The sequence below is a fragment of the Triturus cristatus genome, chromosome 4_1 (assembly GCF_964204655.1).
Source record: "Triturus cristatus chromosome 4_1, aTriCri1.1, whole genome shotgun sequence".
Lineage (NCBI taxonomy): Eukaryota > Metazoa > Chordata > Amphibia > Caudata > Salamandridae > Triturus > Triturus cristatus.
In genome coordinates, this window is record NC_140585.1 from 11,992,688 (window position 1) to 12,020,382 (window position 27,695).

The window sequence follows — 27,695 nt, forward strand, 5'->3', positions numbered from 1 at the left end:
GGCCGCCATGTGTTCTAGCCACTAAAGAAGCTCTTCTTGAGCGTCTGGAGAGAGAGGAATGACATGGTCGTAGTGAAACTTCTTCTGAATGTAATGAATCTTGAGGCACTGAAGGGCCCGATAATGTAGCGTGCCTGGGAAGATGGCTTGGATGGATGAGGCTAGAAAGCCCACTATTCTCGCCAATACTCTCAATGAAATCATTTGTGTTTGGACAGGGTGGTTTTGATTTCCCTTTAGATAGACCTGATCGTGTTCAGTGGGAGGAGTAGTTGCGCAGAGACTGAATTTATCTGAAAACCCAGGAATTCTATCTGTTGGCTCGGAATTATCATTGACTTTTTGATGTTTATGACGAAGCCCAGATCCTGTAAGAGGGACATCGTCCAACCCAAGTGAGTGCGGAGAAGGTTCCGCTCTTGAGCCAGAATGAGCATATCGTCGAGGTAGACAATCATGCGCACCCCCATTTCCCGAAGGCGGGAAACTACCGGTTTCAAGAGCTTGGTGAAACCCACGGGGCTGACAACCGGCCAAATGGGAGTGTGCAATAGTGGTACCATTGCCCTTTCCATTGGAACTGAAGGAACATCTGATGAGAGGGGCAAATTGGGACTGTGAGGTAGGCATCTTTCAGGTCCAGACGGACCATCCAGACCTTCTCCAACAGGAGATCTCTTAGAAGATGGATGCCCTCCATCTTGAAATGTCTGTAGACTACGAAGGGATTGAAATCTCTGAGGTTTAGTACTAGTCTCTGACCTCCTCCTTTCTTTTGCACCAAGAAGACGTTGCTGCAAAATCCTCCGGGGATGAAGGATCCTACGGCAATAGCCTGCTTGGCCAAGAGCTCTTGAAGCTCGGAGTCTATAAATATCTGTTCTTGAAGGGAAAAAATGAGAGGTCGAGGAGGAGTCATTAGACACGGGGAATCCAGAAGTTCTATCTGATAACACTAAACAGCCTGAAGGACCCAAACATCTGTGGTTAGGTGTGTCCACTTTACAACAAAATGCAGCAATCTGCCCCCTAGGGGAATCGCCGGACACACAGACTGGGAGTCAAAGTTTTTGTAGCCTCGGTTAGCACCTCTGTTGAAGCAGCCCCTGTAGCCTCGAGACCTGGAGGGGTAGAAGCCGGCCTGTTCTGGCTCTTGGGTGTAACCCCTGCATCGGGGAGCGAAAACCTCTCTGAGGACTGGGGTTGGTGTAGCGGCTGGTCGAGCGTCCTCTGCCATGCCCGGCACTACCAGAGACCTGATGGAAAACCCTCTTCAACGATGACTGTAACTTATCCAGGGAGGCAAAGGTACTCACAAATTTGGCAATGTCCTTTACAAATTTCTCACCAAAAAGCTGACCTTCAGCTTGCGGGCCCGGTTCAGACGAGGCCAACTCCACCAATTGTGGGTCAATTCTAAGTAGGACAGATTTGCGCCGTTCGGAGGCCAAGGCGCAGTTAGCGTTTCCAAGCATACAGATCGCCCGTTGGTCCCATCCCGCCAGGACCTCGGTGTGAATAGCGACCCCGTCTCTTGTGCCTGTAGGGCTAACTCAAGAATCTTGGCCAGAGGGCCTGCAAGGTCTACCACTTTATCTTTACACGCCCAAAGAGCGCGGTCGATTCCTTTCTTCGGATCCTTTTTGTATTTTTTCAAGAAGGTGGTCATAGAAGAGTCTATGTCTGGGGTAACCGCCACCTTATGCGCTAGATCTGGATGGGAACATTCAGATTTTAAGCGAGCCCTCACATCCTTATCGAAACTTTTACGTAAATGTGTTTGCATGTAATCTGCAACTGCAGAGGGTGGGACCCAATCAGCGGAGCGCGAGTGGACAATGTCGGAGGGGTCGAACATAAAAGGAGAGGATTGGACAGGGGAAGATGAGTGTTTGCACTTCTTAGCGCATTTGCGAGGCCTGTACTCTTGAGATGAGTGTGTCAGTGCCTGTATCTGTAGTGGTATCGGGGATATGAATGGGGGAAGATTGGGGGCGGGGGAGGGCCGGGGCGCCATCCTGAGCCTGCTCTTTGGATTTGTAAAGTTTCGAGTAAGTGTGCACATGTGGCCAGGGAAGACCAGGCGGCTCTGGTGTGGGAAGGGGCGCTGGGATAGATGAGGGCCTCGAGGGAAAGGGGTTTGGAGGAACAAAAAGTTCTAGCTTCTGGGCTATTGCTAACAAGGCGGAGGAGAGCGCCTTTTCAAGCTTGGCATTCAACTTTTTGTCAATAATTTCCTCCATTGATTCATCATATTAATAAGCGTCCTCTTCCTGGTCCTCACACGCAGCTACCTCCTCTTGGTAGAACTCACAGTCTGCCATGACACAGGTGAATATTGCCAATATTCAATCAAAAGGTCCCCAGAGGGAAGCACAATTATCAACCCACAACTAAAGAGTTAGGGTGTCTGATGGGAGCAATGCCGGGGCAAAGGAGCCAATGAAGAACAAAGGAAAACCTATCCTGCAAAGACTCATGACTAATGGAGGGAGCGAAAACCCCCACCTGCCTGTGCAGAGCAGGAGTGCCCAAAAATGAATGTTAAGTGGACCTGGAAACTGTCAGACTTTTCTTTCCAGAGTCCTCGGGATTGTGCTGATGCTCAAGGGGGTCCACCTCTCGTCGGCCCCAAGTCTGGAATGTAAGTACACACAGACTTTTGGGATGGTCAAGCGAGGGAAGGAAAAGGTATGGACTGCAAGGAGGGAGATCTGAGGACGACACAGGAACACAGGGTAAGTATACAGTATTATACGTATACGTATACGTATGACCTAGTAACTTTGGACACCATAATCAAAACACAGTACGATTTGCATACCCTACCTGTAAAGGAAGAAAGGTGACAATATGTTGCCAGAAGAGAGCAGGGGTGGATGTGAGGTTTTATTGTGACACATAAAACTATGAATAAAAGAAACACGAGTGTAAATAATTCTGATCTTGCTCTTTTTGCCTTCATACACTTAGCTATAGTAATGACTCCCCACCCTTACCTAAATACACTTGTGGTAAAACCTAAGACTCGAGCATCATAGATGGTGCACCCCAGCGCAGGATCTCTCTTCTGGTAAGAAGACAAAACAAAAGAACCTGACGTAACTATAAGATCACTAGCACCAAACAAAACTGGACACAAAGTTCGTGAATGTTCAACTCTGTCAAGGTTCCACAAATATGACCAATAAGGCACTGCTCCCTTTGTTGATTCACAATAGAGCGCCTTCAATGTTTTAACAGAGATTTCAACAAGTACTAATGTTGTACTTCACTTTGCAAAATCCCAAAAATGTCATCTCACATAATGATAAATCAGAAACATATATGCGACAGAGCCAGTCTCAATATACTAACATCCGTTAGTTAAGTGTCTATGAGTACAGCTTTTCCCCGCATGCGACTGTGTGCTGGTAGCCTCAACCACCGGGGAGGAATCCAGGGAATGAGCACAAAATACTCGTTTGTGACCGAGTACCTCCTCCGCAAGAGACCGCGTAATGCCGGTCTCAGCCAACGGAAGAGAACTGTAGAGAAAAGGAGCCAAAAAAGACTCTGGTGGGGCCAGGAACCTCCTCCGCAAGAGACAGCGTATGGCCGGTCTCAACCAAAGGAGGAGGAAGAACCATGGAGGAGATAGGCGAGGTCGCTATACCCCGCTGCCTCACTCCCCAAGGAAACCACACGAAGAAGTGTGCCGGCTGACACTCTTACCCCACACCTCTGAAGTGTCCATAGGAGAAGTCTGCCACGATCAGGAAGGAATAATCAGCAGCACCATTGGCTCTCTGTTTGCTTTTTCTCTGATTCCGGCTGTGCGTAAGCATCTCGTGCAACGTGACATTCGAGGCATGCCGGGAAATGTAGTTTGTAGCCGCTTGTGCTCCTCTGTACGGCTTTTCGTTAGTCAGTGTGTCACCGGCCTGGAATTCCTGACAGAAACTACAGGGTTAATGTCCACCACAAGCGTAACAAAAGCGCTGCCTTAACTGAGGGAACAAGCATTTGCAATGCAATAGGTCTCGCATTATTAAAGTTTGAGGTATTGGTGTTGCATTACTTAGCAATGCCAATAGCTTAAACTTTAATAATGCGAGACCTATTGCATTGCAAATGCTTGTTCGTGGTCTGTCGTCACTGCCTGTCACCAATGTAGGAAATTGCTTTTGTGTACACTCATTGAGAGGGCGTGGCCTACTTGCCAGTAAAAGGCGGAGCTTGGCCGGGAACTTCAGCTGCTGTGCTTGTCACTGAAGTTGGAGGTAAAGAAAATTCTGAGTCCTTGGAGGTACGCACCATGGTCGGTAACTGCTGCCGGGTGCAAACAGGAGTGTTGAGAGGCAGCACTGTACCCTGGGACAAAGAACTTCACCAGGCCGGGGGCCGCACTACCGCCAAGCGGAACGTGAAGATCAACAGGAAAATAACTCATGCTGGGCACTTACCAGACCTGGCCACTGTCTCTTCTGAGGCCACCTTTCACCAGCCCTTAATACAAGCTGAGACTGCGCCTTGTGTTACACCACAAGGTGAGCTGTCTCATGGAGATTAGCGAGTCCTATGCCTGTGGGTTGGCCCATATAAATATGTCATCCTGTGTAGCCTAATAGCTAGAGCGGGCCACCTCGAAGGTGGGGCACTCAGCATCCTGTGATTCTGGGCAAATCACTTAATCACCCCTGCCTAACAAAATGATGGCCGTCTGTAACGCAACTGGTGCTTATGTAAAGCACACTGATCTCTTCTTGGGGTCGAGTTCGCGCTATATAAAACTCCCGGAGGAAAAAAAACATGTTAGATGCCCCTGAGAATGACAGGCCTGATGGAGAGGCTATAGTTAAAGCTGCATCTCAAAAATAAATGCAGATCCTTCAAGGTTTATTGTATTCAGAAGTCAAACGTCCCTGGTACTTACTCCAATCTGCGTTCACCTACTGCTTCTTCCAGTTTACTCCTACGCTTAGGTCCGCGCCCATTATGAGGCAACTCACGAGATAAATTAGTCTTGCATAGGGAACCAGGCTTTAATAAAATACAGTGCTGTACGGCTTGTACGGGGTATGAGAAGCGCTACATAAAATATAATACAATACACAATGTATTCCCATGCAAGTCTGATTGTGAACCTGAAATCCAGAACGCAGCGATGAAAGAAGTGCATTTGCAAGTGAATGGACCTAGAACGTGTACTGATGAACGCATTAAACACGAAGAAAGCAAACGAGGGTGGAAATCGCAAAAGCCAATTGCAGCCGGCGAAAGCTGACCACACGTGTGTGGTCAGCTTTCTGAACCCCCTACATGAGGTCTCGTGCTGCGCGAGCAGTGCTGCACACTGCAACGCTAGGCGCGAGACCTATAAAACAGCCCGTTCCTGGCTCCAGAGCCTGCTGCGTATGTCCCCGATTCAGCCTGGTGCAGGGCGTCAGTCCGGCAATAAGGAAGGGAGCCGCACGCGCACTCGGACGCATGCGAGCTCCCGAGACGCACGCTGGCAGCCCAAGCGGGTTCCGGCGTGTGTCTCGCTCCCTGTGGGAGGGGGGCAATCCCCTCCGAATGCGCTGGGCAAACGGAGAAGCCCGCAGCGCAGGCGGCAGCACTTCAAAGGAAAAAGGGGAAAAATACCTACAGCGCAACACGCGCTCAGTTAGTGGACAACCAGTAGAGAGATAAGAATGCACCTGAAGCGGAGCGGAGCGTTCGAGCACACGACTTGCGAAGCAATTTCCGCGCTGTACAAAGTAAGTGGAGCATAATGCATAAATCAAAGCATAAACACGTGTATGAGCCCAATAATCATCAATAAAGTTATCAATAATGACAATAGAAATCAAACACGATGGCAAAGTAGATAAAATAGAGAGACCCTTATCTTGACTGCGGAGCAGCAAAGAAAGAGGAAGCCAGGATGGTGTTTCTCTATTTTGTATATTTTGACATGTTGCCATTGGCTGTTTGAGGAGGCGTGGGTCAAAGCCTCATGGGAAATGATGTTTTTTACTTGCGTAGTTTACTTTTAATTGGCTGCTGTTGAGTCAGTAAAGAAATTGAGACTACATAATCAGAAGCCTCCGGTCCTGACATAGAATACAGGATGGGGTGACTTGACTGGCTCACACCAGGTTCTGTTACCCAGAAACCCTTGCACACCTAAAAAAATGTCCCAACAAAACACATTTCTGTGGTGGAAAGTTCTGCCTTTCACCAGGTTCTGTTTCCCAGAATCCCTTGCAAACCTAACAAATTGTTTTAAAAAAACACATTTTCCTTTCATTTCTGTGGTGGAAAGTTCCAGAATCTGTGTGGATCCACAAATTTCCATCCACCCCGCGTTCTCCAAAGTCTTCCGAGAAAAACAGTACCTCACTTGTGTGGGTAGGCCTAGTGCCCGCGACAGGAAACGGCGCAAAACGCAACATGGACACACCACAATTTCACAGTGAAAAATGACCCTTTTTTGGCAAAGTGCCTAGCTGTAGTTTTTGAACTCTAGCTCTGCCGGCACCTAGGGAAACCTAGCAAACCTATACATTTTTTAAAACTAGACACCCAGGGGAATCCAGGATGGGGTGACTGTTACCCAGAATCCCTTGCAAACCTAAAAAATTGTCCCAAAAAACACTTTTTCCTCACATTTCTGTGGTGAAAAGTTCTGGAATCTGCGTGGATCCACTAATTTCTAATGCCCCCATCTGCCCCCTAGGGGGTCAGAAAGGCTGTAATTTTTGTGGGGGGAGGGGTGGGGGCATTGGCATGCCCATTTTGGGCAGCCCCCACCCTAATTCAGATATGCCCCAAAAAATCCCTGGCGTCTAGTGGGCTGTTTACCCCCCCGGGAGGGGGGCAGATTGGGGGCTACTGCTCCCATCTTCCCCCCAGGGGGGGCAAAAAGGCAGTCATTTTTGCAAGGGGGGCATGGGCATGCCCATATTGGGCAGCCCCCACCACTAATTATAATTTTAAAAAAAATCCCTGGTATCTAGTGGGTTTTCCGCGCTACCGGTGGGGGGGGGCAGATTGGAGACTACTGCCCCCATCTGCGCCCCGGGGGGGGCAGAAAGACAGTGATTTTGTGGCCGGGGGGGTGGGGGCATTGGCATGCCCATATTTGGCAGCCCCCAACCCTAATTAAAATATAAACAAAAATCCCTGGTATCTATTTGGCTTTCTGCTCCCCCGGGGGTCAGTTTGGGGGCTACTGCCCCATATGCCCCCCCAGTGGGGGCCGAAAGACTACATTTTCCCAAATTCCTATGAAGGGAGCAAAGGCCCTTGCCCAAGGGGCAGCTCCCCCCTCCCTGGTGTCTACTGGGTGGATCCCTGCTTGGGGATTGCCCTCCTGGGGTGATCCCAAGCAGGGATCCACTGGGGAGGGGTACCATTGGAAAGGGGAGATTCTCCCATTTCCAATGATAGCCCCCTGAGCACGTAGAAAGTGAAACTGAAATGAGCCTAAAGGCTCATTTTAGTTTTGGTTTCTGTGAAATTACGACAGCGCAACGTGCACACTGATCGTCATTTCACAGAAACCAGAGAGGGGGCCTCTGGAGCTGGGGAAGCTCTTCCCCCAGCTCCCGAGGCTTTGGGAGAGAAAAGGAAATCCCTCTGCTGTCTGCAGCAGAGGGCTTGCGTGCCCCTGTTTTCATGACGGAATAGTTCCGTCATGAGCACAGAAGCACCGATGCTCATGACAGAACCATTCCGTCATGAGCATCAAAGGGATTAAAAAGCGCATGGTTACGCTCACTAGTGTGTCCCCGCACTGCGGCTAATAGTGACTCGTCTGGAGCAGTATTGTAACTCAACTTAGAGGGGAGCCTACGGGCGGAAGAGCCATGTTTTCAGTCTTTTGCGAAAGAGCGATTTCTGATGGCTCCATCCGGAGATCAAGGGGGAGGTCAGTCCAGTTCTTAGCCACCAGATATCAGAAGGAGCGGCCTCCCAATCTTGCTCTTTTAATGGTCGGGATTATGACCTGTCCCGTCCTCCGAGATCTCAGATGGTGGGTTGGAATATAGGGGGATAGTAGGTTGTGCAGAGAGCTTGGTGTCCAGCCACATCCCCAAGTTTTTAACCTGATCGCTGGGGGGTGGAGTAGGGCCCAGGGTCTGTGGCCACCATGAAGAGGACCATATCGAGGGAGTATTGCCCACCACTGGAACTTCCGTTTTGTTACCATTAAGTTTTAAACAGCTACTCGTCATCCATGATGCCAGTTCCTGTAAACAGGTAGAGAAATTGGTGGCCGCCTCTTCTTGGGATTGTGTTAAATATACTGGATGTCCTACAAGAGATCAGAAAGATATATATATATATATATACACATCAGATGATTACTTTAGATGTGCACCTCAACTCACTCCCACATCACAAAGAAAGCACCTCGGATGATCAAAGCCATTGGCCAAACATCACGATGGCAATAACCAAAACTCATCACCTGGTGCAAAACACTGCATCTCAGACTGGGGTGCTTGAGAGCCTCTGCAACCAGGGTCCACGGTCCAAGATAGACACGTCCGTCCTTGCTCGGATTCCAAACTCCGTTTCCAAGTCCACAACCCTCAGCTTTAAACACACTAGAAGGTTCGATAAAGACCTCCCGCCGGGCCATAAGACTTACCAGAACTGGCCAGGTTCCAAGCAAGCATTCCCACGGCAGGAAGGAGCTCTTGCGTTCCCTTCTCCAAATCTCACGTGTTCCAACCTCTATCTTGACGAAGCTCACAGTACATAAACAATCCCTCACAAAAACAGAAAGACCTTGAACGTTAATAACCCAAGCAACTTGCAAGCTCTGCTGTGCATGCAGAAAAGCTGAAGCAAGGCAAAGCCAGGAAATAAGATGACATGAGGCCATGTCAAAGCCAATAGTGAGCACTTAATAATTCTCATTAATGTACAACACAATGCACAACTACTTCACTTCATCCCTCAATGTTTAACACCGAGCATGTGTGTGCATCACTGCCCACAACACTGCACTTCGAGACCAAAAAGTACATTCCACAACTCTCTCTCTCTCTCTCTCCCTTTCACGCTTTCAAATGCACATCCCACACACTCTGGTCTTGGCAAGACTGTTTTACTCCGTGACAGCTCTCACTGAAAGACAGCAAGAAGAGAAGCAAGGCATATGCAGGACCATCTGGTACATCCAGGCTAGGATGAAGTAACACACTAAAGTCAGTTAAAATAATGGTAGTCAAAGGTCATCACAGGGTCTCAAACCACAAGAGTGCCTCTAGCACATCAAACTGTGGCACAGGTTCAATGAATGACGGGACTCACTAGGGGTTTTCCTTTCAATCTCTGATCAGCAACATTATTACCAGTGGAGGAATGACGAAGGAGAACGGATTTCGCTCAATTAAAGAGGAAGTGCTTCAACTTCTGCCTGTTTTACGTGGAAAGGAGGGGCTGTTTTTTTTCCTGAAAATGGGACTCATTTGAAATGCAGTCCCAAAATGATTTGTATAGTTCTATGTTGATGACTGGCTGCTGAGCTAACAAAACGAATAGAGAAATGCATAATCCTTCCATCTGTGTCCTTAATAGGAATATAAACTTTCTTCACAATAGCTAAGAAATCTCAGCTCTTTCCATTAGGGTTGCGTTAAAAGGCCCTTTCCCCATGATGATAAGCAGCTGCCTCCAACCCTTCATAGTGTCATAGCCTGGTCATTCCCAGGACTTTCACCCTGCATGCCCTTTTCACCTCTGGGCAAGAACTGAATGCAACATTTCTCTAACATGTTTACTTGCCTTCCCCTTCTTCGCGCATATATACTCCTCGATCTGATATTATTCCTTTAGGACCTCTTCTATAAGCCCTCCTGCTTTTCCTGAAATATCATATTTATATTCCCCAGCTCAGTTATGTGGAACCATTATTTTTTTTTTTTTTTTTTTTTTTTTTTTTTGAAAACCTTTATTTAACAGTTCAATAAGAACAAGTATGGGCCTACAACCCCCCAGGGCCGGCCGCTAAACAATCAGGGCAATAACGACAAGCACAAACACAGGCAGCACTTCGGGGAGCAAAATCGTACTACTATTACAGTGAACAGCGTAAGTAGGGCACCAAGAGAAAAGGTTTTCATTTTATAATGAGACAAGGCAGTAGGATCAGGTGACAAGCAATTTTAAAACAACAATCACGGATCTGCAGAGTAATGAATGTTAGCGATTTACAGCAATCTGTTAGGTTGATGGCGCAAACACAAGAACATCAGGATGGGGAAGAACTTAATATACAGTTGCGCCCGCAGGCCCCCGCCGAAACTCCCCAAGAACACCTCGGAAGTTGTGAACACATGGCACGGCAACGAGGCATAACTACAGGGAGTGTATCACGCTGATCCCAGAAAAAGAAAGAACAAAGAGAGTCAGAGAAGAAAAAGGAGGCCATGGAAAAGAAGATGAAAGAGTACAGAATCCCCTCCCCCAACCCCCCACCCTGCACCTCTGCAAATGAGTACGGCCCCCCCCCCCCAGCAGTGTGCCTGTCGCCCTGGAACCAGACCCGAAATATAGAAGAGTAGGGAAAAAGAGGTAGGAAAAGACCCCCACCGGGCGGGGGGGTAGAGAAAGTATTTATAAACTTGGAGGAGGGCCTTCATAACAGACCCCCGGCGTTCTCCCTCCCGCACGGTAAGGTTCCCCTAAAGAGAGCAAGGAACAGCACCAAGACAATCTTCTCAAACCACGATGGGGAGCATTATGCACCTATTGTGCCAGTAGCCACGTCAGGAGAGCACGCCACCCCTAAGCCCGCCCGTCCACCAGGCGACCGCCCCGGAGGGGGCAGCCTCATCCCTGACCACTCTTCGGAATTCTGCCCATGTCAACCCCTCGACCCAGCATCACACCCAATGCTCCCAGGCAGAGAAATGTCCAACAACGAACGAGAAGCGACACACACAGGTGGGGTGGGAGTCTCTGAGGAACACAGTCCGCCGCGTGAAGAAACTGGCTTCCCAGGGCTGCCCTAGGATCTGTACTGCATGCAGGGTTCCGGGAGGCAGAAGCAGCCAAAGCAGACATTAGTTGCTGGAGTTGTCCCTGAGTCGTGGGAGGGCATGTACGGGACGAGGCCACCACAGCACACACAGGTCCATCGCCTCCGGGAGAGATCAGGCCCTCAGAAGGTCGAACACACTGTAGCATACTGACCGGGGCGTCTAGTCGTGCACTAACCTCAGGGGCGGCCGCCACAGCATCATCCTGCGCGCAGTGTGGGTAGTCTCTGCGTTCGTGTGAACAGGCGGGCCGCCACTGCCCCAACTCCGACGCAACACCATCGAGCCTATTCCCTAGGATCACGAAGCCATGAACAAAGGAGGAGTGAAGAGTACCAAGAGCCTCGAGGAGGTCGCCGTACCCCAGCTCAGCTCTCTGCGCTCGTGCCGCCATACTCCCAGAAGTCGTACGCTCACAGGCCCGCCGCGACCCAGCGGACAGGATGGTAGGCTTCATCGCCCAAAGATGGCCGCCAAGTATGCCCGACCCTCACCGGGGCCGAGACAAACGTCGCGGTGTCCACGTCGCGGGTGGCCGGGTTCCGGGGGCAAGCAAAAAACTATCCTTGGTCACGGGCAACAGTCGTCCACCCCACGGACCAGTCCCCGCAGAAATCCGGGGGCGGCCCGCCGCGATCGGGGCAGGATACGGACGGCGGCCGGGCAGCTCACCAGCAAGGCAGGGGCAGCCACCGGAGGATCCAAAATTTGCACCCCCGGTCATGCACTCGGTCCGCTACGCTGGACAGTAGAAGTGACCATGTCGAAATGTAGGCCGGGTCCGGCACCGCTCCGGTGACCGACTCCACCCAGTCACCACTGGCCGCTGTTGTCGCACTGCCACCCGGCCACGGCGTCCACTCGATGTCCCGGCTCCAGGGCCGCGTCGGCCGCAAAGTTCAGATGCGATTTTCTCCGGCGATACCGCAGCTAGCAACCTCGGAGTCAGACAGTCGGGAGCCCCCCTCCTTCAGAAACACGACCACGTAGCACAGGTTAAGGATCTCAGGCAGGATATCCGTGCGGGATGCGGAGGTTCACGGAGCCGGGAGTCTACGCTGCCGTCCCGGTCGCCATCTTGGCTCCTCCTCCATGTGGAACCATTATTGCTCTAGCTCAGAGAATCTGTTGTTTGTCGCTTCCTAAAATGGCTTCATCTTGTCATCCAACTCATCCCAGTCCCTTTGTATGTCAGCGTCACCGTAACTTTCAATTTATATTTCACTGTCACACTGTTGCACCAACTGTGTGACACAACAGAATTAAAACCACTATGGAGGAGATTAACTCACGTAACTTCCCCCTGGTAGAGACCACTTCAGCACCTAGTAATATTTGACACAGGGAGCTCTCCACTTTCTTCCCTGAGACTTCGGCAACTTCCTTTTGAGGTGACTAGATCTGGTTAGCTGAACAACGTCAGTCCTGTAACAAATTTCAAACAACCGAATCACTAAGTTTGACCAGTGCCTCTGCCATTCACTCCCCACTTAGTTGTTAATGGTATGGTTCCTGCCAGTCTTAAAAACACCACAGCGAATCCCTTGCTCAGGAAGCCAGGAGCAGATTCCTTGTTTTTTTTTAAGTTATTGCCGATATTGTTAATTCCTTTTGCTCCTAGCTGGTGGAAATGTTTGTAGATAAGCCTCTTTCTCAAGGACACTAGGCCATGATTTCGGCCATCATACAATACAGAGACAGTGCCTCAACCGATTATGGATGAGCTGAAATGGGAGCAGGAACCAATGCTTTGATCTCATTAGATCTCTCTGCTGTCTTCGCTCCGTTTAGTACTCCATCTTGGTGAACCATGTTAAGGCTTTGGGCATCGGGTGCTAGGCTCAAAAGAGGTTAATAATATTCTTTACAGGCTGAACATATATCGCCAGATTGGGCAACTTTTCATCCAACAAATTGCATGCAGTTTCAGAGTGACTCGTGGGTCGTCAATCTCGCCCTGTTTGTTCACTAGCTATTTATGTGTTCTGACGACACCCAGATCTTGCTGTGTTTAGACAGTAAACCCTCCCCTCCCATTCCACCAAACCATGCCTTTCCTATGGCAGTGGCTGGGTTGCAATAAACTAAAGTGAAAAGTAGAGAAGACAGAAGTTCTGCTTGTTAATTGCCATAATGACTTGTGGCTTGATCCCTACTAGACTTCGGAGATGGAAACACTTCCACTGTTTGCTCAAAATGTGTAGAGCTTGAAAGTAAAGATCAACAGTTCTTTCTCGGTCTGGCAAGTTCTGTCAGTTGTGTCCTTGTGTATGTATCCGATTAAAAGCCTGAAAAAGATTGCCCCTTATGTGACCTTAGAAAGCAGGCATCCTGTAGCAGCTGCATAGATTGGGTCCAGTTTGGACTAGTCAAACGGCCTCTACTTACAGTTTCCTACACTCCAGAAGAATGTTTATTGTGATAGCCCAAGGCCTCCTTCTCAGAGGTGGAATGTCTACATTCAGCCTCCGGCAAAGCCCTAGATGCAAAGGCAATGACATTCTTTTCCATCATGCCGCTGTTTCAGTTCCACTCTTAGGCCCTTGTCACTGGCGTCTGTAACAACGCAATGAGGCAAAATTATGCAGACTGTGAGTATTCACAAGACTCTTCTTAACATCTGCAAATTCTTCTCGCATTCCCTACTCCACACAGTCTTCACACTTCCCCAGCAGGGCTCGCATGGCACAAGTAAATTTGGTACAAACTGAGAATAGAATGGTTCTCACCAAAAAACGTCTGTGCCTCTTCTTTCTTCACGGGTCCGGGTATTTTCTGTCTGGCTTTAATTGATTCATCTTTGGGGCAGACCCCGTCAGCAGAGATTGCGGGACCTAGGTAGCTCAATTCCTGACCAGTAAATCTGTGTTTTTTTCTGTTTATTTAAATCTATTATTTCTCAAGACTCCACTTCATAGGAAATATCAATTAATGTAATGCTTACCGAATTTACATTAAAAAAAGAAAGAATTACAAAAACATAATAAGTCCGTTAAATTATAGGGTTAGGTTTGATGAGGTCATACTGAAGAATTTAGAAACTTAACAAATCAGCTCTGGATAGGGAGTCCTCTCTGGCAGGGCAGAGCGGACATAGCACGGCAGGGCATTACCGAGCGGGGTTTAATTGTGCAGCAGAGTAACTCCTGTTGTCCTCGAGGACAGCCTGACCATGAGCAGGGTTGGTCCTCTCCAGCTCTTGAGACAATTATTTGTTTCGAGCCATTAGCTGGACTGAATATGTTTTATTTAAATCTTAAACAACGTGTGGTGAGACCGGAAGGAGCATTTTGACCTAATTGTCCGGTGATAATGTGTTGTCTTTTCTATTTTCTTCCCCTCACAGGCACTTGAGGACTTGAACATCAGAATTACATAATGGAGAAAAGGCAGATTCCAAGACCAAAAGGGGAAGTGCAGTGTTCACCTGAACCCGTTAGAGCCGCACTCCCTTCTTCTCGTATCCATAATGTGTCATCTTCAAGATCCCAAAATGATGCTCCGAGGGACTGTGAGATGGAACCTCTATCGGGGAACCTGCCTAACATATTCCTTTTATCTTTGCTAGAGCAGTTGAAAGCCAAACTGGATAACTTGCAGAATACCCTAGAGGACATGCCATCAAGAGTCGCTGGGCTTATGGAGCAAATCTGGATAGCAAAGGGTCTAGATTACCTTGAAAATAGGGGGGTGTATTTGGAGATGGTCAGTCCGGTGGTGGTTGGAGATTGTCCTCTCAGCAGGTCCCGTCCGATCAATCTTTCAGTCAGGGCAAAGGAGGTGAACCAATGCCTTCAATCTACATCTTCACCTGGTCGTGATCCACAGCTGAATAAGTGTCCACAACCTACGTCTCCTCATGGGCATGAAGCAAAGCAGAGCCTGTTCCTCCAACCTCTGGATGGCCCTGGACCACAGCAGGACTGTACTGGCTCCAGCTGCTCTCCTCCAGATGCTCAAGTCATTCCAGGTGAGCAAAGCCTTCGTCTTCCACCAGCGTTTGATGATGGGCAGGAACCACAGCTGGACCAGTGCATACAACTAGAACCAGAGGAACACCTGAAAAAAGAACCATTGTATGCAGATAGTTGGGACCCACAACAGAACGTCTGCCTGCAGCCACTGTTTCACGAGGGACATGAGCCACAGCAAAACCACTGCAGACAACCAATGCTCCCAGATGGGGAGGGACCAAGTGAACACCTAAAGCAAGAGGAGTTGTGGTCTGATGGTGAGGGTCAATGGCAAAACCTCTGCAGACAACCAGCATTTCGAGAGGGCCAGAGTCTGCAGCTCAACACAAGTCTGCAGCAGATGCTCTCTGATGCACATGAACCACATCAGAACTACAAGACCAAACCAATGCACCTTGAGGCACTCAGTCCAGATCGCGGCTATAAGCTAGAACCACCGAGTCCTGAGGACTCCGATCAGGACTACAAGCAAGAACCACTGGGCCCTGAGAACCAAGATGAGAACTCTGACCTACAACCAACATGTACTGATGCACAGGGCCCATCTGGATCCTCATCATTCCTGGCACAGAATGTTCCTGATACTGATGGAGTTATCGCTATAGACCCATTGGAGAGAGGAGATACAGACGCAGATGGATTGCTGCTCAAAGCCATCCCAGGTATTTGGTCCGTACTGAATGAACATGCAGAATGGCTAGTAACTTGTACAGTTCTGAAGGAATGTAACATAAAATCTCTCCAAACTGGATGTCTCCAGATTTTTAGTAAGACCTGCAGGGGGCCAAATCTGAGTGTGTGTGGAGTGGTATCTTTGGGGGGGCCTTGAGTACACCAGAAGCGGTTATGTACCTAGTATCGCCTTTATTTTCGCAAAGGAGCTTCTCCTTCGCGTTCAGTAATAGGCTAAGAATTGCCTGCACATGAAAAATGACCTGAATTCTAGTCAATGCATCGGACGCCCCATTCTGTTCTCAGGGCCAGTTGTATTATAACTCACTACATCATGGACAACAATATACAAGTTCAAAGAGGTTTCAAGATTGAGTGTGGTTTGTAGGGTTCTGTGCACAGAAGGTGGTCTGAATATCAAGCTGGGTTAGTTGTATTACAGTATACAGGATTTGGTGATACATTTTCTTATGTTTATTTTATCTAATATGGGCCTCCGCTATGTCTGCCATTATGTCTCCTATTACATTTCCCTCACTTTTTCCTCCCTCTAAGTCAGCAATATCAGTGAAACTCTGCTGGAGGGTGGGTGAAGTTAATGGTGATTGCTCTGAGATATGTGGAATTACTGGGGAAATTTGGCATCCGATTCCCCCAGTAATTCCTGAGTACTATGATTGCATAAGATATTATTGGCTCTGTGATTATGTCTTTGCGAACAATAGCTTTACAATATCGCATGCATCTTTTGAAGGCCAATTCCTCTTTCTTCCCTCTTTAGATAGCTATTGTATCTTAGCCCCTCTTTAGACAATTTAGTGCACATTACGAGGTCCAAATCATGCAAGTGTCTGCCTCTCTGCACAAAATGGTGCAGTACAGAATGTTGTGATAAGCTGAAAGCATAGCCCTGACAGCATCTTCCACTTTGCTACCCGCCATGGAGCAAAACCCTGATCGACCAATCTGTTCATCCTCTCTGCTTGGCCATTACTGTGTGGGTGATGAAGACTGGCACATTTATGCTTGATACCAGTTCCATCCAAATACTGCTTCATCTCCCTCAAGACAAATTGTACACCATTATCCAATACCAATTCACACAGAAAACCCTCTCTGCCATGCACAAACCGTACTTCCAACCAATTTGACATGTAGTCCACAAGCACAATGGCTAATTTCTGATGCACAGGATGTTTTCTGACCACCTACCACTTTGTGAAGCTCGCGCTGCACTAGCGCTGTGTTTTTAACAATTTTCCCTGTTTTGTATCTGGGTTTGTATTTGTTTTGCACTTACCCTCGTTTTTAATCCTACTGCCTCTTGCTGTTTCTAGCTTGTAGCGCGCGCCCTCTGGCCCCTCACTGCACTTAAAAAAGCGCACTCTGCGCCTCCAAGCACCACCACTTTGGTGGGTCCGGGGCCCGGGGATCGATTTTGGGTGCCATTTTGGTTTGGGGCATTACTTTCAGCGGCGGGCGCCATCTTTGAGCGGACTCGCGAGCGTAGGGTGACGGGAGAGCCTACTTACAGTCGCCCCTTCCGCGCAGCGGAACGCGCAGGTGGAAGCCTTCGCTTAGCCTGAGTCGTGCCAGAGTCCTGCCCGTCTGCGCCCGCCAGCGTCTCGGAGGCGGCGGGGCGGCTGTGGATTCTGATTGGAAGCGGGGAGTATGTTACATTATACCTCTGCTACGCTTCGAGCCTTGCGTACTACATCTAGCCTGTGTCGCTCTGTTTTCCCCGGTCGACACAAGGGTAAACGTCGCTGCCCGGCGTGTGGCTGGTCGCCCACTGGGTCACTCTGCTGCGCCCCTAGGGCATCTAAAGTACATGCGAAACATCTCTGTCTGCTGTTGAACACAAGATCGGTAGGAAGACATGCCCAGTACATCTACGATCTTCTTGTCAGGGATAATCCTCTTTGCCTGCTCCTGACCGAAACTTGGTTGGGAGAGGCGTCCAATCCGGACATCTTTACTGCGATCCCTCCAACCTATAATATTTTCCGCCAAGACAGGGCGAAGGGTAGGGGGGGCGGAGTTGCTGTGGTGGTGAGGAAGAACATTTCCTGCTCTATTCTTCCTGTTAACTCCATTGAGGGCTCTGAATCCCTTGGTTTTACGCTCAGACTGTCTCCAGCTCAAGCACTTAAGGGTCTGTTGGTCTACAGGCCTCCTGGCCCGGTGGGTTCCTTTTGGGAGGACCTACAGACAGCCATCTCGGAGCTGGCGCTGTCTGCACAGCATTGCTTGCTGGCAGGCGATTTCAACTTTCATCTCGATGTCACGGACGATCCGAATGGGGTTAAACTGCTGGATATTACATCTCCGCTTGGCTTGGCACCGTTTGTGTCAGGGCCTACACATGAGAGAGGGCATACCCTCGATCAAGTGTTCTCTTCTGTCCCAATTGTCGACATCGAAATACGGCCGGTGCTCTGGTCGGATCATAGATTGATTGGGTTTTCCGTGTTGGAAAATGGGCGGTCTGACATCTGCGCCCCCACGGTGCCCAGAACGGCCTCGAGAGCGTTGTACAGAGTGACGCCTGATATGTTGGAGCAGGCGCTCACGGAACATCCCTGTCCCCTCTCGGGGGATCCGGAAAGAGACACTGAGGCCCTGCAGCTATGGCTGACTGAGAGGTTAGATGATCTTGCACCAAGGGTAACCCCCCGGTCCTCGGTGATACGGCAGTCGGCGCCGTGGTTTACGGAGGCGCTGCGTTTGGCTCGCAGTCAATGCAAGGTTGCTGAGCGGGCCTGGCGCCTTCAATATGATGGGGAGGCCAAACTCGCCTATAGATCGGCGGTGAAGGCCTATCATCGTGACATTCTTGGTGCCAAGCGGGAATATCTTGCCAGGAGGATTGAGGCGGCGGCGAACTCCTGTAAGGAGATCTTCACGATTGTGAAGGAGTTCACGGCCCCTTCCTCCTATTCACCCCCCCCCTGTATCATCGGATGCGTGGGCATGTGATCTTGCCACTTTTTTCACCGACAAGATCAAGGCAATTCAGGCCTCCTTCTCGGAGAGCATGGCGGAGGGTTGCTGTGGCCTCGGGGCAGGACTTGGAACATCGTCCCTGCCTACGGCAGTACTGGCTGACTTTCCTCCTGTCTCCAGTGATATGTCCCGGGCTCTGCTGGCCAGTCTCAAATCTGGCTCCCCACTTGACCCCTGCCCTGCCAAATTTTTGGCCGGGATGGCGGCAGTGGTGAATCCCCTGGTCAACCCGATCCTCAATGCCTCCTTGAGGGAGGGGAGTGTCCCTCGCACCTGGAAAAGGGCGATGGTGATCCCCCTTCTGAAAAAGCCTGGTCTTGATGCCGAGGTCTTGGCCAATTATAGGCCAATTTCACTTCTCCCGGCCCTGGCTAAGATCACCGAGAAACATGTTCATGGTGTCTTGTCGAGCTTTTTAGAATCTAACAATTTGCTCCATCCATCCCAATCCGGGTTCCATCCGAACTTCAGTACGGAAACGGCGTTGGTGGAGGTCTCTGAGATCATCAGGGAGATCTTGGATGTGGGTGGCAAGGCCATGTTAGTCATGTTGGACCTGTCGGCGGCCTTTGACACCGTCCCCCATGAGGCGCTCCTCGCTAGGCATCATGACATCGGCCTAAGGGGGACGGCGTTCAGATGGTTTTCATCTTTTCTGGAGGGCCGCCGCTAGATGGTCTGGGTGTCCCAGAGCTCCGCCGAGATGCCGCCACTGGGAGTTGGGGTTCCACAGGGGTCTGTATTGAGCCCGACATTGTTCAACATCTTTATGTCCCCCCTGGCGGCTGCGGTGGAGGCTTACGGAGCCCAGATCGTGTCCTATGCCGACGACACGCAACTTCTTTTCACATGTGCTAAAGATCAGCCATTTGATGGGGAGAGAATACGGGACTGCCTGGATATGGTCTTTGGCTGGTTCCAGTGGAACAGTCTAAAGGCCAACTCCAGTAAGTCGGAGGTGTTATTCTTCAGCTGTGTCATCGATCCCGAGTGGCGGCAGTGGTGGCCGGCCGCCATGTGTCCCCCGGCACAATCTTCCTTGGTGGCCAAAAATCTCGCCATTAAGCTTGACAACAAGCTTTCTCTCAGATCGCATGTTCTTGGCCTGGCCGGCACCTGTTTCGGTGTTCTGAAAATGCTCCGCAGGTTTCTTCCACTACTATCTGCGGAGCATAGACGGATTACGGTGCAGGCGCTTATCGGATCCAGGCTAGACTATGCCAATGCCCTTTTCCTGGGTCTTCCAGACTATTTGGTCCAGCGTCTGCAGGTGACACAGAACTCTGCAGCGCGCGCAATCTTTGGTTTGCATAGACGCGCACGGGCTTCTGGTCTTCTGCAGACGCTGCATTGGCTCCCGATCCGAAAGCGGATTATGTTCAAATCCTTGACGCTGGTACATAAAGCTCTGTTTGGCTCAGGCGCAGGTTATCTGCAGAAGAGATTGGCTTTCTATCGCCCTGCCCGCTCACTGCGTTCGGAATCCCTTTTCACGGCTGTGGTTCCACGCGTGAGGAAGGCTCGGATTGGGGGGCGCTCTTTCAGCCACAAGGCCTCCCAGCTGTGGAACTCGCTCCCACTGGTACTTCGCAGTACTCCCAATTTGCTTCAATTCAGAAAGAATTTGAAGACTTGGCTTTTTAATCTTTCTGTTAAGGTGGATTTTCTTCCTTTTCTCTTTTGGGGCTCCTGTTTTTCTTGTTATGTTGTTATACACTGTAGCTGTATGTGGAAAGCGCCGGGACACTCTTTTAGAGTAGCCGAGCGCTATATAAATGCATCTTAACATAACATAACAGGAAGCATCTGAAACAGACCTAAAAAATCATTCCATTCATTGGCCCGCTCTCTGTCAGGAAAACCCATTTCTTTCATAAGCAGCACTCTGTAAATCAGTCTCTTATCACTTTGCAAACAAGTGGTAACTCTTTCTAATGAACTTTTCCGCATCCCAGTCCATGGCAGGCTACCAGTGTTGCATCGTAAGTCTTTTATTGTTAGATATCACACCTAAATGTCCTTCATGGCTCACCTCTGACAGTATGAACTTTGCTATCAGTCTGCAGTTTTCTTTTGGCCATTCTTTCCTCATGAAATGAATCACTTTCAATAAAATAGAATCTGCATCCAATGTCTTTCTCTACATATACACACACACACACGCACACACGCGCACACACACACACTCGCACACACACACACACTCGTTCTCTCTCACAAATACTTGCTGCAATACATTCCACATCTTCACAGTCATTCTCTTTTTTCTCATGTTCCTCATCTTCCTGCCCTCGGGACAGTCGAGGCAAGCAATCAGTCTTCTTATTCCTCTCGCCTGCAGTGTGTTCAACCTCAGAATGATGTTTCAAACGTAACCTCACCAACCTGGCAGTAGCCAGCTGGTGTTCACATTGTTATCATTCAAAAGAGGTTTATTATCAGTTTATATTCTGAACTTGGTCCCACACAAAGATGACTTTTCAGTTGCCCTCGTGCAGTCCAACATCCCACGCTCCATGATCGAGTGTTTACGTTCACGTGGTCGCAGTGTGTGTGATGCCATTGCACATTCCTCATTTCCTTTGCCTTGAGTCACTGCAGCACCAGCCCTTCCAGTATCATCAGCGATACAGCACTCATTGCCTGGTAGATATGGACTCAGAAGTGGCGCATTGAGCAGTTTTCCCTAATCTCAGCAAATGCACCTTCCTGTCTCCAACCCCAGACAAATCGAACATTCTTTTTGAAAAGGCATGACTCCAAGGTTGCAGCTGTGATGCCCAAGTCCAGAATGTGTGCAGGGTGTTTTACTAATCTACTTAGCGCTGTGCCCATGGAGCTCTACAGAAGCAAATGTATACTTGTCAACCTCTGGATTTAAAATTTGGATCAATCCGAAGTCTTTAAGTTGATAATAGAAAATTGTCAAGCATGTTGAATTACTTAGTCAACAAACTCAATAGGATGGAGTCACAATGTCTGTATGGTGTCATCAGTGATGTCATCATTATTGTCAGTTGTGATGTAATGTATGAGGACATAAGCAGTGCATGGCGGGGGCTCAAGTTCTAGTTTGGGTTATAGTTGGTAAATATTAGTGTTTGTTTTGGTTATTTATATATCACACACAATGGGGTCTCTTGGAAGACTATACAACTGTAGAGAGAAATCTATCCTGTATTACTTCAAATCAAATGACTCCCACTAACTATAGGATATATCGGACCAGAAGAACATGTCCGCTAGTGAAAAAGTGCAACAAGGAAGGGACACAACAGTGTTATGGACGAAAACCCTCACTCACCCGAGGGTGACATGCTTCATCATTGGGTTCCTCCAACACAGGGGGACCGCAAGGTACCCCCTGTGGGCTACGACTTCCCTAGAGAGAAGGAGCAGGACTGATAATCACATGGTATTATTAGTACCTCAATGGGGCAACGAGGGGCAGAGTGCAAATAAACAGAAAAGAAAAATGTGAAGGTGTCTTAAAAACTATCTCCGTAGGGGCAACAACTTTATTCTTCCATCCTATGGGATAGTAGATAAAAATAGGTGATATAGGGTTGAAAATAAATACCCTAGTAAGTGGTCAACATGTTTCTGCCTTGTTGACAATTAAGTTCTAGGCATTCGTCCGGACCAGTGTATAACAGTCACTCTGCATGCATAAAGTGTGTAAAGTGATGAAGACAAAAAGGAAAAGATACTTAGGCCTCAATTCTTGACAATCAATCAATGCGATTGGTCAGAAGGCTCTGAAAAAGTAGCATAATGTTATTATTCGTTTAAATACAAAATCACCAAGTGCACCTTCACCCTTCATTCCAGCATATCTGGTCTGATCCAAAAGATCTTACCTAAGATCAAATTGTTTAGTCCAACTCAACCATCTACAGAGTCTCTCGCCGTGGCGATTCCTCTAGTAGAAATTAAAAACAATATTAATATGGCGATCTGGTGTAGCCAAATAGAAAATCCAGCATAGAGATACAAAGGATCACACTGACAAAAATCCCATGCAGGTGGCCCAAAGCAGAGTGAAACACTACTTAGCCACGAATGTATGCACTGGTTCTGTGCGATGCTCTATGTATAATGTGTAATGTCACATATATCTGGAGGACCACCTCGACATCAGCGCTAAACTCTAAATAGATGTGGCAAAGTCATATGTCAGAAAAGAATGTAAGGGGGCATATTGTTAATAGTACAAGTCTATAGGTGATGAAAGGAGACTAGTTCATAAAAAAATTTGTCTCTCAGCTCAAAATCCCTAATCTCTTATGCAAAACTAAAACAAACAAAAAGCTTCTAACACACATCTTTGTCAGTATCTAGGTTTTCTTAGGGATTCTGCTCACCTCAGGTAGCGTAACGGCGTTCCCAGTAGACTCTGGTGGGAGTACCGGGCAGTTCGTGCCTTCTCGTATATATACTCGTAAATGAGAGTATTGGCGTACGGAAGTGACATATTACTATTTACATGAAGTGTCATGACGATCACGAGTATAGTAACCATGGAAACAAAAACGACAAAGCTCGCTAACGTAATCTGAAACAAAAACAATATTCTTGATACCAAGCTCTAATATCAAGGTCAAATGACTAGTCTGAAGGAAATAACACGACTAGTAGTATATATATAAATCAAGTGTGTAATGTTTCAAAATAATCAAATATTCAAAGTTGCGTGAATGTACCACATTTACGGCCAGTCAAGAGGCAAACCGATCTAGTAGGTCTACAAAGGGGATCATATAAATTAATCCTAAATATTTTAGTTTTAATTCTGGTTAGACATGAATTTATCTAGTGTGTGACAGTCTCCCTATATGTAAAATGGCCTCACCAAAGGAAAGAGTACCTCATGAAAATTAACTGAAAGAGGGATTCAGGGTCAAGTGATATATGACCACTGTTATGTCTACTACTGAGATATAGGTGTTAAATTGAGAGCGCACCGGATAGGGCTTGCAGCCGCAGGCCATTCTATAAATTCATTTATCCATATCCCAAACCGTGCACCATGGTATATCATCATTCAGGCCTGTCAGGTGGCGGCCCAATCAAAACACCCACCGTTGTTCTCTGTAAAACAGGACCGTATCAAGGGGGCCCATATTTTGGTGATAATGAGGTTTATCAAGGACTACGCATCTAAAGTCGTCTTCTGTGTGTCCTGCATCTAGAAAGTGGCGAGTGAGCTTCGTATTAGATTTCTTGCATTTGATAAAGCTCTTGTGTTCTATCATCCTCATTTTAACTTTGCGGGTAGTCATCCCAACGCATTTCAAATTGCAGGGACATTGGATCAAATAAATAACGCAATCTGAATTACCGTTAGTATGGCTTGTCAATGTCCATGGTGTCTTGAGTCCCAAATCAAGTTGTCGTTCGTGTGGTAAGGTGACACACCACACATGAACCGCAGGGGAAATGGCCATGGACAGGTATATTGGTCCAAATAGTGTGTGTATTATCAACAGTGTAGGTAGGACTTGGTCTTGTATGCACCAAGATATTGCCAAGATTCCTACTGCGTTTGGATGCAAAGAGGGGTCTCTCACACACCTTCTTACCTTTATTCAAAATATGCCAGTTTGAATCAATAGCTTTTTTATGGTAGTACTTAGATGACTGTAAGTACTCACACACACCAACTGATTAGAAGGTGCCTTATCATAGGTCTCTAACAATGCTTGTTGATTGTTGTTCCGAGCTCTCTTGTTTGCCCTCCGTACCAGATGAGGAGGATACTGTCATGTCAAAAGGTTGTCCCTATGGTGAGTAGCATGTTTATAATACACACTCAGCTCAGTACAGTTCGTTCTGTCTATCGGATTTCTCCTGTCGAATCCTCCGGATCGATTCAGGGCTCAAGTGGGTCCACCCCTTGATAGCCTCAATCCTGAATGCTATAACAGCTCAGAAGATTAAGGTGATCAAGTGAGGGAAGGAAAGGATGGGGACAGCAGGGAGGGAGACCTGAAACGAGAAACAACACCTTGAACATAGGATAATAATTACCACATATAGTAAACAGAATCTCTTTTCCCTTATTACCTGTAAAGGAAAAAACAAAACAGTTCTGTACAAGAGCACACAAGGAATGTCCTATTCCTGTTTAGCCAATGGTGATGACAGGTTGCTGAAATAAAGAACTAACCAGTGAATACCTGCGCATGTCTGTTAGGTACCTGCATCTGAGTCTGTAACACCATTAAGGACACACACACACAATACCCACCAACAGAATGACGAAACCAAGCGTCACAGGGGATGAATCCTAGTAAGACCTCATGACCCCCAAGTGCTGCGAGGGTAAAGGAATCCTAGGTTGTACTCTTGTATTTGCAATGACCGATAATGATTCTTATCCGGTCAACCAATTCATTATAACATCAAGGCATAAATGTTTCCTCTTCAAGAGTTACTTGCCAACAGAAAAAACAAAGTATTTTGTAGGAGGCGATTCCGTGAATGTTTTGTGGTTTAAGGCAGCAAGATTCTCCAGTGAAATAAGGGCCCAAGCATCAGTTCTGCTACTCAAAATGCAGTATAGCCCAAGATAACCTTGCAAGGTTAATCACGATAATCTAACAAAAGCACTTTCCGCCACCTTACCGCACCAGAAGACGCTGTTCCTTCACAGCATGTAGCGACAATCCTGAAGCAAGATAATCTGCTTCGTTTTCAACCCGGAAGCCTCTTTTGAGTGCTTCCGGGTTGATGTTGTCACGCACGTTCCTTCAATCGGAATACGGAAGAGCGCAGGAGCCGTTCGCTGCCTGAACACGGCGCCACTCTGGACGGAGCCGCGCCCCCTGTTGCAGGTAAGAGCGGAGAGTAGCCCGAGCCACGCATATGGCAGCGTTACTCTCTGCACCCCCCGCAGCACCAAAGGGAACCATAACAGCACATCCCTCCTCTGAGGAACGCTGACATGAGCGTGGTTTGGACAGGTTCACTCTATGAAACTTACGAATGCACTGAGGAGCATTATAATGTCTGAGGCTGGTTCCTATGAGTTCTCCTCAGCCGTATATCCCTTCTAGGAAACTAGATACCACATCTTCATACCCCTTTTTCTTGAATCTAGGATACCTTTCACCTCATATTCTGGTTCATATTTCACCCACACAGGAGTAGGCCTTTTCCGAGGGGAGGCGTATGAAGGCTTGAGCAAGGAGACATGGAACACTGAGTGTATGCGTAGTGTCTTAGGTAGGTCTAACATCATAGTAACCGGATTAATGCATCTTTTGATTCTCTACGGACCTATGTATTTAGGATTAAAATTACTATATTTCCGTAACCGGAGGTTTTTGGTGGATAACCAGACAAAAGAACCTGGTCTATAGTCAGGACAAGGTCTACGGTGTTTGTCAGCTTGAGTCTTATAACGTGTCTTGGCCGCCTTAAGGTGTTTTCTAGTGTCATTGATGGTTTTCTGTATGTGTATTACTCTCTGGTTAATATCTGGAATCTTGGTGTTTATCCTCGGATGAATGAAGGGGACTATCTTAGGGTGAAACCGTAATTACTGTAAAAGGGAGCCATAGACCTGTATTGGTTTTGAGCACTATTCTACGCCATCTCCGCTATCCATAGTAAGTCCACCCATGAGTCAGTGCCTTCTTCCACATAACACCTCGGGTATTGTTTTAGTGTTTGGTTGAGGCGCTCAGTTTGACCGTCTGTCTAGGGATGGAAGCTGGTGGATTTTGCAGAGGCCATATGTAATGCCTTGCACCAGGTCGTCCAGACCTGAGCGGTGAATCGAGACATCCTGTCAGAGACTATGGTCCTCGGTAGTCCATGTATACGCACAATATGAACCAGAAGCAAATGGGCCAGTTGTCCTGCTCTAGTAATGTTTGCACAGGCTATAAAATGTCCCATTTGTGTTAGGCTGTCAACTACCACTAGGATAGCTGAGAACCCTTTATCTTTGGGTAAACCAATGATAAAATCCATTGAAATGGTTTCCCATGGTTCTTCAGGAGTGGGCAGAGGTTGTAACAACCCCGTTGGCTTTCCATGATCTGTCTTGGCTTGAATACAAATTGTACAGTTGCGAACGGCTTGTTGGACATCCTTGTGGACTGAGGGCCACCAGAAGTTCCTTAACACTTGGTTTAAGGTTGTTTCCACTCCATTGTGTCCTGCACTGGGTATATGGTGACACCATTGGATTACCTCCTGCTGTCTAGCTTTTGTGGGGACCAATACCTGGTTGTGACACATAGGTAATCCTTGTATAACCTTCCATTGCTTGTGTCCCTTTAACCATTCCTTCAAATAGGGTTGTTGGATAGCGTCTTTTCTTTTTTGGAGGAACGCTTCTGTTTGGACAACTCCGGCAACTTAAACAGGTTTCAATATGGAGTGTACTTCCCTTTCTTTTTTGATCTGTGCTGAATCCTGTCGGGAGAGAGCACCTGCCTTTTTGTTCTCTGAGCCCAGTCGATAGGTAACCACAAAGTTATATTCCTCAAAGAACAGCATCCATCTCATATGTTGCGGGGATAACGTGCGTGCGGACCTCATAGACTGAAGGTTGCGGTGATCAGAATACACCGTGACCATGTGTTGAGCACCTAGCAAATAGTGCCTCCATACTTCAAATGCCCTTTTGATCACTAACAACTTCTTTTCAGCAACTCTGTAGTTGCATTCTGCTGTATTCAGTTTGTGGGACATGTATGCTGCCGGGTGCTTTTGACCAGTGGTTTGATTTCTTTGAGACAGGATAGCCTCTAAGGCTACGTCAGAGGCGTCGGCTTCTACAATTAAAGGCCTTTTAGGGTGAGCCAATATGGGAGCGGATGTAAATGCTTCTTTGAGACGTTCAAAAGCCTGTTCGGCTTCAACCGACCAGTGGATGGCTGTGTTTTTCCTCAGGAGTTTGGTGATGGGAGACACTACCTTGGAGAACTGGTGTATGAATCGCCTATAAAAACTGGCGAAGCCAAGGAAACACTGTACTTCTCGCACCGAGGAATGGGAACCCCACACT

At 48.0% G+C, this 27,695-nt stretch overlaps 1 protein-coding gene across 2 annotated transcripts in view; it reads left to right on the forward strand.

Annotated features, from left to right (window-relative positions):
* LOC146839300 (uncharacterized) overlaps positions 1 to 27,695 on the forward strand; it is a 250,346-nt gene that overhangs the window by 46,345 nt on the left and 176,306 nt on the right. For both annotated transcript variants that reach the window (XR_014981058.1, XM_085651336.1), the window contains exon 2: positions 14,368 to 15,657. Coding sequence is in view for 1 of the 2 variants with exons in the window: in XM_085651336.1 (XP_085507462.1) it covers positions 14,400 to 15,657 (1,258 nt within the window). In the remaining variant the exon portion in view is untranslated. The remainder of the gene's footprint in view (positions 1 to 14,367; positions 15,658 to 27,695) is intronic.